Here is a 13,591-nt window from a genome sequence, read left to right as displayed (position 1 = left end):
ATCAAAGGCACAATCCCATCACCTACATGTATCTGCCGTAATATTATGCTAACTGAGTAAAAAGCCGAAACAGTGTGGTTTTTTTCTTACAAGATCGTGGATAATTGGAAATAAAAGGCATATACCTGTAAATAAACCTTCCTTTTGTTTGACCAGTCACAGACAATCAAAAATTCAATCCCGTTCCCCTGCCATGCTTTATTACACAGGCTAGTCACCAACAGTCAGATCATATTTCTTGTAGGCACTGTAACAGTCAAATTCAATCAACAGACAAAAGCAGGCGACTGGTAGACACAGCTGGCTTATCAATCTCCTACAGTCAAAGCATAGCTGTATCAGATTTCATAACAATCACAGCCAGTCAATCCTGAGTTATGAAGGCAGGGAGCACTCAACTGTCAAGAAACAGTCACTTGATTTATTTTGACCGCTGGGCTGGTCTTGTTGAAATTGCTGGCCAGAGAGGGACTGTATTTATTTGAAAATAAAACAGCAGGTCTTCTGTTCTGAAGATTGACAATTACGAACTTGTCATCTACTGTCAAATTTGGAATTGCTTAGTGTGTTAAACTTTTTAAGGCTTTAATATTGAGTTTTTGTGAAAAAAACTTTCTGCAAAGGAGAGTCTGATTGGTGTAGTGCTATTCTTTTTTACCCTTTACCTCTGTGGCTTGGGTTCACATCCCACATATGCCAATAATGTGGTTTGGGTATCCAGTCCCTATCTAGGTTTTCTCTGGAAAGTAGTTTTGGAGTTTAATTCTTCAACAACTGAACTTTTATCATAATCTCTATATAGTTTTCTGAAGGCTTGGAGTGGAGTGCTGTGGCCTCGTGGTTAAGGGCACTGGATTTGTGGTCTGTGGGTAAAGATGCGGGTTGTGGGTTCAAGTCCAGCCGGGGTCATGGTGCGTGTGCCCTTGAGCAAGGCGCTTTGTCACTCATTGCTTCTCTCCACCCAGGAGTAAATGGGTACCTGTGAGGGCAGAGATGGTTATTGTGATTGAATAAGCTTGCTTAAGCTAACAGGCAGCATCCAGCTGTATACTCCGCAGGGAGCTGAGATGGTATTCGGAATGTTTAATTGGCCCAATGATCAGGGGTAATAATAATACTGTAAGCGCTGTGATTTAGTTTACTAATAATGAGCATTCTTAAATGCCGATTATTATTATTATTATTATTATTATAAGGCTTTCCAACTAAATTGCCTGTGCAATTTTCAGGAACTGCCGGTTTTAGATGCTAATAAATAAAATTGAGAATTACATTTAAAATGTTTACTATTTTAACAATGCAATCCATATTTGTAGTTGAATTTTAGATTGCCTGCCATTTTTATTCCCAAAGGTTTGAGCCAGCGGTAGAATGGGCAAAGCCAAGAAACAGAAGAGCCAGTTGGTCAAGGCGAAGGGGACCAGTGAAAAGCAGCCGGCAACCCACAAAGCCTTCAAAGTATCGCAGCACAAAGCCACCAAGGCAAAGCACAAAGCCAAAGTAGTCTCCACAAACCTGAAGAGGGTGAGTGTTGGCATGGTTACTATTAGTGATAATGTTGATTTTTTCAACGGTTTGTTGGTTGTTGCTTTTCGTAGATATTTTGGCCTTTGGAGGGGGGTTGAACTATTGATTGGGAGGTGCTGTATCAAAAGGTACATTCTATAAATTTACCAGTTGGAATTAAGGTTTTGAAAAATTCCTGAAGTTTTCAGAAATTCATTAAGAACATTGCAAAAGAGCTAGGTTTAAAAAAGAAACTTCCTTGGATTTTGGTCTGTTGGAGGCTTTTTAAAGTAGCTAGAGTTGAAGTCGAAATCCGCAATTTGTACGCTTTTGTAAGGATGATACATGAAGCAGGAATCAAGCCTTGACATCAACTTAAAGCAACAACATCATCATCCAGAAAAATGTGTTATGTATGATAAACAAGATGCACAAAATCGGTTACTCACGTTACATTTTCGTAACTGATTTTGTGACTTGTTTATCATGCATAACACATTTTTCTGGATGTCATCTTTGGTGCTTAGGAAGGTCTAGGTCTACTCTATCTACCATGGGGATAACAGTTATTAAACCTTTTCAGTAAGGTAATTACAGCCCAAGGAATCTCAAAAGTACATCAAAAATGTAGCGCGAGTAACCGTGGAATTGCCCTTCTGCATATTTCAGGATATTTGTCACACATGGAAAAGGACTAGAGTGCAGTACTAAAAACTTTTTTGCACACTGAACACTCGCGATGTTATGCCTGCCAGGACTACCACCATGATTTACTTCTCTATTTAAACCCTGCACTGCTGTAATACAGTCATTTCAAAAATACCTGCCTAGCTGCGTTGGTATGATGAGAGAGGCACCATGCTTGAACATTCTTGCTTATGTCCTTGATCAGCATGCTCTACGATAATCTTAATTTGCCCTTAGCAACATTCACGCATGGCAAAATGCATCAAATGTATAACTTCAAATCTGATTGAAGAGAAATATGAGAAATGTTCAACAAGCAATCAAAGTTGGTTTAGATTTCTGAGTCAACTTGCCCTCATGTGCTTTCGTGCTTTGTGTCATTCTACATCATGGGGGAGAAATATTTCATTGCATTCTCAATCAGCCTTGAATTTTGCAAACAAATATCTTTAGTCCTCCAAAGGGCCAGAAATATGTCACAGGGTTGGATAATATTAGCTTATAAATATCCAACCCTACAAAAATGTGCTAGCTGCACCATGACCATGCCCGAAGCAATGCCCTTGGGGAGGTGTGAGCGGCCAAGATTAGGAAAATGTTGACTGGGGGACTCAGGAGAATCATCCAAGATTGAGATTGCTTTGAAGTTCGTCCTAATTGAGCTATAAATTAAATATTAATTGGGTAATCCAAGGAATAACAGCGTCTTGAAGGCTGGTGAAAGACGGGTTGCAGATGGCAGGCGAGTGAGTGGTGTCCTGCGGTCTCAGTTTGGTTGGTTGTAAACTGGCAAAGTGAAGACCACCGACAAAGTCAAATTGAAGAGTTCTGTCTCCCGAAGGTGCAAGAGTACAACAATTCTCAAGCCAATCAACCTAACAAGATGAGGCAAGCAAAGCTGGTCCCAGAATGCACAGAATTCTATTCATTTGATTCTTAATGGCTTTTCACTTGAAGTCTTTTCATGCATGTGGTCTCCACGATGGGCCAGATTATTAGCCCATTCATTAATGCCATGGGGTAATCCTATACGATAGCGCTACCCAGATCACAAGTGACACTGACATTCAGTGAGTCAGTTGATCAGTGTCAGTCAGTCGGTTACACACCTATGTTCCGACACCCCTATGTTCCGACACACCCATGTTCCAACGGGGGCTGCCCGAAGGTCCGATAGTCCGAAGGTTCGATAGTCCGAAGGTTCGATAGTCCGAATGCACAAAATTCCCATAAAAGGGGGTTCGTTAGTCCGAAAATGAAATAAGGTTCGTTAATCCGAACATTTGATGCAATAGTCCAAAGGTTCATTAATCCGAAGGTTCATTAGTCCGAAGGTTCATTTATCTGAAGGTTCGATAGTCCGAATTTAGAATAAAGTTAATCAGTCCGAAGGTTCAGTAGTCCGAAACGAAAATAAGGTTAATTAGTCCGAAGGTTCATTATTCCGAATTGACAATAAGGTTTGATAGTCCGAAAAGACTATAAGGTCCGATAGTCCGAATCGACAATAAGGTCCGATAGTCCGAATCGACAATAAGGTCCAACAGTCCGAATCAAGAGTAAGGTCCGAAAGTCCGAAGTGTCATACTGACGGACCGTATTGCCCATTCGGACCTTCGAACCTTATTCTCAATTCGGGCTATCGAATCCTACCGTACATTCGGACTATCGAACCTTATCATCTATTCGGACTATTGAACCTTATTGTCGATTTGGACTATCAAACCCCATTGTCTATTCGGACTATCGAACCTTCGGATTAATTAACCTTATTCTATTTTCGGACTAATGGGCCCTTCGGACTATCGAACCTTCGGATTATCGAACCTTCGGACTATTGAACCTTCGGACTAATGACCCTTCGGACTAATGACCCTTCGGACTAAAGAGCCTTCGGACTATCCAACCTTCGGACTACCGGGCTGTAACTGTTCCGACACCTCTATGTTCCGACACACCTTTGTTCTGACACACCTATGTTCCGACACACCTACATGTATGTTCCGACACCCCTATGTTCCGACACACCTATGTTCCGACACCTCTATGTTCTGACACACCTATGTTCCGACACACCTATGGTCCGACACACCTATGTTCCGACACCTCTATGTTCCGACACACCTTTGTTTTGACACACCTATGTTCCGACACGCCTATGTTCCGACACCCCTATGTTCCGACACACCTATGTTCCGACACACCTTTGTTCCGACACACCTATGTTCTGACACCTCTATGTTCCGACACACCTTTGTTCTGACACACCTATGTTCCGACACACCTATGTTCCGACACACCAATGTTTCGACACACCTATGTTCCAACACACCTGTGTTCCTAATGCTCATATTCCTATCCCTAACCCTAACCCTAAACCCTAACCCTAACCCATCCGGGAGTAACGCAATCTTATGTGCAGGTTGTCAGAACATAGGGGTGTCGGAACATAGGGGTGTCAGAACAAAGAGCAGTCACCAGTCAGTCAGTCAGTCAGTCAGTGAGACTTTTAAAAAGAGGACACTAGACTGGCCATCTGTGACCAACAAACAAACAAAATCCACGGATATCTCTTTGACAAGAAAGTACGGACATAAAGACAGACATACATTGTGATAATCAGTCATGACCAATGTTCTGAATAGGTGAGTGAATGATTAGTTATTGACACATTCATGTCCGCATAATCTTATATAAATTGTTCATTCAATTAATTGAAACCATAACAAACTAAACTGAGGATCAATCAATTGAAAATAAATTGATTTTACTCGGAATACTCGCAGGCCTAATATCAATAGTGTTTTTTTCTGTGGCAATCTGACTCTTTGCTGATCAACCTGCCCTGTGAATTTACCTTGGGTTTGCTCTGTGACCTTTGGTTTGCTCTTTGGTGTGGTCAGCAACTCTGCAATGCATTTATTGACACTAAAGAAAAACACCAGCAGAGCCAATTACAATTCTTCCTTAGATGCTCAATGGAAACCAACTAGTGCAAAATTGAAACTTAATAACAAAAGTACTGTTTGGAATTACTTCTTGAGCACAAATTGCATTTACAGTTGAAATGTTGTAACTGGTGTCCATTCTGATTTGTGCTGATGACATTTGTGTCTTTTATTTGGCCAATAATTGGAAGTATTTCTTGTAGACGTCATGCTGGTTTGGTTTGACCAAGAAATTGTATGTCACTGCCCACACATGGTTTTCAATTATGCTCCACACCATGGTTTACAGAATATGAAGATGTCTTGGTTGCTGGGTATATCATGGAGGATATTTGTCTCTCCTTGGTTAGAGGGGTGCTGACCTTGCAATTTTCAGGGCTGTGGAAATAAGTGACTTTGACAATTTGATTTGAATGAGAATATTGAAAACTACATTTTTGCTGACTGACTCGCCAAGAAGCTTCAAAAATATGTAGGCCTAGCCACTGCACCTCACAACTACAGGCTAGGCCGGGACATCTAGAGGGGGGCATGCACAGCACTCTGTCCATAGGGCTAGTTCTATGCTCTGTCAGTATAAGTGGCCGCAGAGATTTAGACAGTGCTTGTCGTCAAAATGTAAGTGCCGAAGATGCCAAACCAGAAGGTCTTGAGGCTTCTCAGGAAAATAAAAGAATTAGAGCCTATAAAAGTGATTCTGAGGCAACTGTGGGCATAAATTCGTCTTTTTATGTTTTATGCATATTTGTCATATTTCCAGGGGTACCCCATACCTTAACCCCATACAGTGGCGTAGCCAGGAATTTTTCAGTGGGGGGGGGGGGGGGGCTAGGGGGGGGGCTGGAACATTTCATGGGGGGGCGTCATGCAGGGGCATCAATCGCTTCTCAAAAGTGGGGGGGGGGGGGGGGGGGGGGGGGCGGACATTTGTACCTTGATCAGAACCGATGCAAGCGCGAAGCCCTTACGGCGTGGGGTTCGGGGCCCGCTTAAGGGCCCCGAAAAAAAAAAAATTGATTCTAGATGTTCTGTGGTGTGATCTGAAGAAATTTCTTACCACTTTCCTCCATGCTTTAACTAATTTTTTCTTAGCAAAAGATAATTATTTGAACATCGTTTTCGAGGTTGGAGTCGTTGAATCAGCTATCGGTATTCTGAGCTATAGGCTCATTGGATTCTCGATGCTCTGTGGTGTGATCTGAGGCAATTTCTTACCACTTTAACCAATGATTGTCTTAGCACAAAAGATAATAATTTAAACATAATTTTCGAGGTTTTCTCAGCTAAAGGCATAAGAATTTTTTTTGAACATTGTTTTCGAGGTTGGAGTCATTGAATCAGCTACCAGAATTCTGAGAAATGCTCACATAAAATGGTGAAAAAAATCCTTTGATAAAATCCTGGGTCCAGACCCAGATCCGGATCACTTCCAAAATCTAATCGATTTGTACTTGTAGCAAGGACCACCCCAAAGAAAAAATTCATGCAAATCTGTCCATACATTTTTGAGGTATCTCATGAGACAAACCAACCAACCAACAAAATCCAATGAAAACATAACCTCCTTGGCGGAGGTAATAAGTGATGCCAAATCTCTTGGGTTTTTATGTGTCCTTTCTGAAAGCTCCATCCGTTCTTGATTGCCGAAAACTTCTCTGCTCTTATAGAAATACAGTACTGTTTACCTAATAATAAGACAAAGTTTCAATTGCCCATTACTGCAGATTTAGTAACTGCCTCATACAGGATTTCCTATTGCAGTGCAGAGCTCGGTTCTGCCTTGCTTCATGTGTCAAAGAGAGTTCATATGTGTTTCCATCAGATAAAAAAAAGGGGAAAAATCAAAATTTGATGTCTCCGGTTGGTTGGGTAAGATAATCCTTTGAGTGCTCAACATGAACTTTATGTTGAAATGAAAGGTCATTCAGGATGCAATAAAACATGGCTGACTTGTGATAAAACATGGCCGACCTTGGGTGAGACATTTATGGGACACATGATTGACTGTGTTGGCAGACTATTATTTTTTGGACTATTTCTGGATTTTTCTTGTGCCTTTGTTGCAAAACAGTTTGCCTAAAGTGTACATTAGCCAACAACTGAAAGAGAAATAAGTGCATTAAATCAAGGCCAGTTTCTGGTTTTATTTTTATTTTTTTCTAGTAATGATAATTTGCCGTTTTTTAACCATAGTTGGTTTTGAATGCAATTTAGTTGCACAATAACCTTTTACGAAATATTCAAAAATAAATTATTACTGCGGGGAATGGTACCATAGGGAAACATTCCCACAAGTTTGTGCAGAAAATATTTTGAACGTTAGTGACCCCTAACCCCAATTTTCCCTTATCCCACCCCCATTAATTTTGGTATATTTATGTTTTGGACCATTTGCAATCAATTTAGCCTATTTGCAACACTAAAATTTTGCCTCTAAATAGGAGTTGCGACATTGAAATGTTGCCTAATGTCCGGTTTCTCCCTAATGTATAACATAGGACCAAAAAAGTCTCCTTAAGGGCACATTATCATAGGAAGTTTAGTACCAGCATTAAGTATTTCTCAAAAGATAAGTGAGGAAAATACAGCTCAAAAATGTTTCTTTTCCTTCCTCAGTTAAATTTCCAGAACAGACAGCAAGTCAGCAGAATCAACGATAGATTTACAGACATCCAGCACTCCATGGTAACGAGTAGCAAACCTAAGGAAACAACACCGACTTTTACCAAAAAGGTGAGATTTATATTATTTTTTTTTAAGTTTACAAATTGTGGATGACTGGCGGCCCAGCAATAATGTATGGACTGAGAGCCAGTTGGCTCGCAAGGCGGATCTGTCTGTTCCAAAAATAAAAACCTTTTTTCCCCAGAAGTTTGAAGAAACCCCAAAAGAGAAATTTGTGTGTTTTTTTTTTTTTTGGGGGGGGGGGGGGTTGGATTAAAAGAAATAAATGATTAAGAGAACAAAACTCGAACAGTTGATGAGCACAAGGAACACAATTCTAAAGGGCTTCTTAAAATGGCTATGACAAGTGGCTAGCACAACGACCACTGCACTTGTTGCACTGAGCTATGCATTAAATGGTGAACTCCTCTTGTATGGATGAAGCAAACAATTCCTTGGTCAGCCTCCTCTCATCTGTCTTTCTTTGGTCAAAACTTGTGATTTGAGCTTTTGAATGGTGGCAAGTACAAGTTAACTTACATGTCGGAGACGTTTGCAGATAATGTGCACTGTTTGACTTTGAAGTGACTGATTCTACTGGTCCTATAGCTTCAAAATCTCTCCCAAAATTGTGTTTTCTTATTTTGTCATTTCCACCAGTCCAAATCTCAACGAACTTTTTGCCAGAAATTTCTGACACTCTTTATTGGTTTGACCTTTCTGTGGCTTTTTAATCCGATTGGCAATTTAGAATCAATGTCTTCACAGTAATATCTGGGCATCCTGTTAGACAGCGTGAGGATTAACTCATCAATTCTATTATGTTAAAATTTCCTGCGCATGTTGTTTGCTCCCAGTGAGGAGTGATGCAGGACTTCCTTTCAATTCTTTTATCATAAACACAGGCAACATTGTGTACTGATAACTTTAAGGGAGTTTTTTTTTATAGTTTGAAATTTGATAGGACAAGTGCCAGTGAAAAGGCACAATTTTGTTAGGGCTAAGCAAAATTATCAGATATTTTATTCAGTGGAGCCATCCATCTGGCATATTATTGAGTGTCTGTCCATGGTCGTCGCCAGGAATTTTCTAGGGGGGGGGGGGGGCAGAAGCACTTTTCTCCCTGAAATCCCTGTCCTTTTCCAGCATATTCTCAACTTATCATTTTTCAAGGGTGGGCAGGTACATTTGCTGCCCCCAACCCATTAAATTAACAGCAATATGACTTTGCGCCTCTTTTTCTTTCTTTTTTCTCCCTTTAAAACATTTTTTTTTGCTTTTCCTTGGGGGGGGGGGGGGGGGGACAAGGCAAGCCCCTCCATGTGTCTGTCCTACCACAGAAGCTCCCTATTTTTATTGTCCACAATCAATGTATGAGGTAAGGGGGAATCATAAACAGCCTCGTCAGTTATATCTTGCACTTTCTTCTTCATCGCGTTTATTCTGATTGAAAGGGGGATTTGCTTTTGCTGTAATTTTCAGAAATGGATGGATTTGGGGGGTTGGTAATACATCGCAAATATTGTTACACTGACTTTTTTGACGTTTTGGGTTCGTAGACAAGATGCTATAAAAACCAAAAAAAATCATTTTCCTGATGTCTGGTTCCCTGACTCAATTTAAGATGAAACGGAGCAATTTATAGATGTTGGGAAATAGGCAAGGGAAACAGTCTAGCTGGCTTGAACCCGTTCATAGATTTGTTATCGATTGCAAACAAATGCGGACTAACTAAATATGGTCAATTGGGGCCAGTATTTGAAAAAAGGCCATTTTTTTCCAATGCTGGTCGGCCGACCAGCGTTGGATATTGATACGAAAATACCACTTTTCTTGAAAACGACAGTATACCAGGCGCCATGATTTTACAGGTTGCTTTAGACTGTCATTCACTAACAGTCCAGCAAGGTAATTTCAAAATAATTTGGTAGTTTTATTTTTTGGTGTTTGCAAATGTTGTAATTTCTCTTTAACTGAAAATGTCAATTTGGTTAGAAAGTATTTTGGCTCACAGTTTTATGCAACCCAGACAGCCATTGTGTCCAGTTATTGGTGTTACATAAACAGTTCCTCTCATCCACTTAGGGCACTTAGTGACGGAATTACTCCTCTAATAAATGTCGCCCTTCCCTCAAGCCTAAGATGACAGAAATTTCCGTAGACCTTGATTTGTTGATCATGGCCACAAAAACGCAGATAAATACAGCCATTGTTTTAACAGACAGTGGTTGGAGTCAAAATAGAAAAAAAGAGGGTTCAGTCCATAGTCTGTAGAGGTTGGGGCATAAGGGTGAAATTTTCTTTTGGAAATTATAAAATTTGCCCAACCTCAAAGCTTGTGCCCCGTTCAGAAATACTGTAGCTGCTATTGCTGAAACAGGTCATATTTTGAGGTAACCAGTTTTTGATGGCATTTGTGTGGATTACTGAAAAAAATTAAATGCTTGGGTAATTTGTTGCTTTTTTATTCAGTAAGGGGGGGGGGAGGTTGAAAGAGCTATGTAAGGAGCTATAATATGGATCAAAGGAGCTATGGTAGAAGGAGCTATGGTATGGATCAAACCTAAAGTAGATGAATTGCTTTCAAAGCAATCAATTCGGTTGATTCCATTCAATTGAAATTAGGTCATTATTTAATCAGGGGTGACAGGGTCACAGATTATTGGTCTGAAACCAATTGAAAACAAATTAAGTGTGCAGATATTAATAAGCATCAGGGCCTTTAATAAGCCATTTGCGTGTAACCTATAACCTTTGGGATTTACATTTGAAAAACGTCTGGTACAATGACTTGCTCAGAATGCTTTGCACATTTTAACTGTGAATTCTCCAGACCAAAGACACTGTTGCTAATCACATGATTCGGGGCAAGCTCTTGCATAGTTACGTAAGAGACGCTCAGCACCAATACATCGTTCACAATGGGTGAGAATGGCACAAAGACACCAGACCATGCCGGAGCTGGGGGTTGCTAGCATAAGGCTTGCCCCGAATCACGTGATATAGTAACAGTCTCTTTGGTCGGGAGAATGCTAGGTTAAAACGTGCAAAGCCTTGTATTAAGTCAGCGTTCCAGATTTTATTCAAATCTAACACGCAAGTGGCTTATTCAGTGGGTATATTAACATACATGTACGTGTATATTACAATTTGAAATCTACAAAGTTCAGTTTGGGTCACAAGACACAGAGATGGCCATAAACATGTGCAATTAGGCCTCTTAGATGAATTGTCTGTGCTGTTTCAAGTTTTACTCCAAAAAAGGTTGGGTTTTTTTTCTAGCAACAAAAAATAATGTTTGAATGAGACATCAAATAAACAAAAAATTTTGCAAACCATCAGTCATAGAATAGATTCTGTATGAATTTGTGCTTGCAGGGTGTAGACTGGCTCCTACCCCTATCAGAATCGAATAATAATTAATATAGGGACTGGGAATCAGTCTGCTAATAGGACAGATCTGTTCAAAGATCTGAGAAAAAGCAACCGAAAATAAAAGGTTGTTTTTTTAAGAGGGTTTGCAGATGCCCAAAACATGAAAAAATTGTTGTTTCGTTATAATGAAACATTCAAGTTGGACATTCATCAAAAGACAGCAATGGCAAGCATGATATGGGGTGAAAGGTTCATTTCCCATGCCAAAAGTATCATCCTAGATATGCATTAATTCAGAGGAATTCGGCCATCTGGCTTCAAGTTCATTGCTGTGGGAGTTTACATTGAATTATCATTCTAAAATCCATCAAGGACAAGATGCTATATGAGGCTACCAAAATACATACAACCTAGATTCTTTTATCAGACAGTCCAACATAAAAAAGCAGACATAGTGAATCATGGCCATAAATTGTGCTATACATGTCAGAAAACATGTGTTCCCCATGTCAGGAATGGTAATACTTAATTTTGGAGAATGAGCGATAATCTCCAGAAGGTCATGTGACACCTGGGATATAATGTCATTGGAGAGATGTCCTTCGTATGCGATGACCAACTTTGAGCAGGAATGAGTGGAATGGTTTTATTTTTTTTTCAGTGAACTTCTAAACAGATTGATATGATTGTGGCAATTTATTAGTCGTGGGTGGATTTCTTTAAGACCTTGATATTGCTGTATATCTGATGTGAATCTTTGGTAAAATTTGTGTAATGCATAATTATGTCTTTCTGACAGTGCAGTGCTTTATGATGTTCTTGTACATGGTTCCATCGGTAGGAATCAAACCTGCGACAACCAGGGGCGCTTTTTTGGCACTTGTAACAAAAAAAACACAAAAACACACCAAAAAAAATGGTTGGATTGTTTGTTATTGGTTTAGCATTATTGGTAGACTTGAAATCAAGTCATTAGACACTGTCGTGTTTTGTCTGACTAGGCCCCCAATATTTACTAGCATGGTGCTCGATAGCGCCGTGTATCGTGTTTACACATCCGGCATGCATCCAACAGGTCTAACTCATTGGAAGCAATGTACATGTACATGTACATGTACATGCACATGGGGCCGAGGATGCAGGAATCGTTCCCGGCGTGTTATTATACTGCGCACTTCACGTAACCCCAGGACCTTAAACAGTAGTCAATGATGGTGATATGGTGGCAGTACGCGGCGGAGCAGGCGGACTAAACCCGGCCAACTACCGACTTGATTTCAAGTCTAGCATATTGGTAACTTCAGTTCAGTTGTGAAGTAATCCCATGTAAATTACCGTACCACCAAGTCATCAAAATGCAAAACCAATGAGAAAGAACCTTAAAAGCCCTCAGCTGCTGAGCTTGCCGAGTTTGGCAGGCAAATTCTAATCTTGTTCAGAATTACTATACATGTAAGAGATAAAAGATAAAGACCTTTTGCATGCAGCATGTTTAATCATTAAAATTATTAAAGCAGTTAGCAAATCATTTGTGTCGAAGATGTTGAGAAATATTTGCCACACGCAACTGCTGAGCTTGCAGAGGTTGTCAGGCAAAGTTTAATCGTGTACATCAGTACTAATGAATAATGGATGATGATTTCCTTCATTTAATCTCAGAGTTTCGAATCAGTCAACAAATCCTTTGTTTAGAAGAAATTTGAGGAGATTTGTCACTTCCCGCTCTGTTTCCACTAAAATTTTCAAGATGTGAGTCCCTTCCCGTGCCATATGGATCCTGTCCTTTCCCCCAAGCACTTAAAACTTAAAAACATAATATTCATCAAACTTCAGTCTCAGGTTGACTAAGTGGTTTCAATGGAGGTAGTTAAATGAATTGCACTGAGTGAAGCTTTCAGCTTAATGCAGCTTTGCAAGAATTTGTGCTTGATTTGTGGCTTTTGATACACCCCTGGACTTGCTCAAACTTTCTCTAGGTCAGTATAAAAGTACAGTGTTGTCTTGCTGGAAGACTTCAGAGTAGAAGGGGGTGGATCCAGGTATGGATGAAGGGGGAGGGGGTAGCTGCCAAGAGGGAGGGTGGGGGGGGGGGGTTGCAGAAATTTCCTGTGTTTTTGTTGGGGCCCAAGAGGGGTTTAGACCCCCTAAACCTCCCCAAATGATCCGCCACTGAGGGGCAGGTTTTAGCATATTATGTTTGTCTTTTTGAAACTTCTGTCATGAACAGAGGTATCATATCAGACCTACATGTAATAATCAGTTTTTATAGTAGACAGCTGGGCTGTATCATGCAACCTGGCCACAGAGGTAGTCATTGCTCCAGCAAGTGACACAAATCATTCCTTGCTGATCCATTGGTGCAGAGCAAGTGATGAGTGATATCACTCATTTGTCCCAGGCATCAAAACCAT

The 13,591-nt window shown here is 40.3% G+C and overlaps 1 protein-coding gene across 2 annotated transcripts in view; it reads left to right on the top strand.

Moving 5' to 3' along the window:
- Window positions 1-13,591, top strand: part of LOC119723671 (ribosomal biogenesis factor-like) — a 55,287-nt gene that overhangs the window by 31,984 nt on the left and 9,712 nt on the right. For both annotated transcript variants that reach the window (XM_038194455.1, XM_038194456.1), the window contains exons 3-4: window positions 1,354-1,524; window positions 7,758-7,874. In XM_038194455.1, coding sequence (XP_038050383.1) covers window positions 1,372-1,524; window positions 7,758-7,874 — 270 coding nt within the window. In that variant the 5' untranslated portion in view covers window positions 1,354-1,371. The remainder of the gene's footprint in view (window positions 1-1,353; window positions 1,525-7,757; window positions 7,875-13,591) is intronic.

The sequence above is a fragment of the Patiria miniata genome, unplaced genomic scaffold, assembly GCF_015706575.1.
Source record: "Patiria miniata isolate m_02_andy unplaced genomic scaffold, ASM1570657v1 HiC_scaffold_17, whole genome shotgun sequence".
Classification (NCBI taxonomy): Eukaryota; Metazoa; Echinodermata; class Asteroidea; order Valvatida; family Asterinidae; genus Patiria; species Patiria miniata.
Note: the sequence above shows the minus strand (reverse complement) of the source record. Positions and strands in the feature narration are given on the sequence as shown.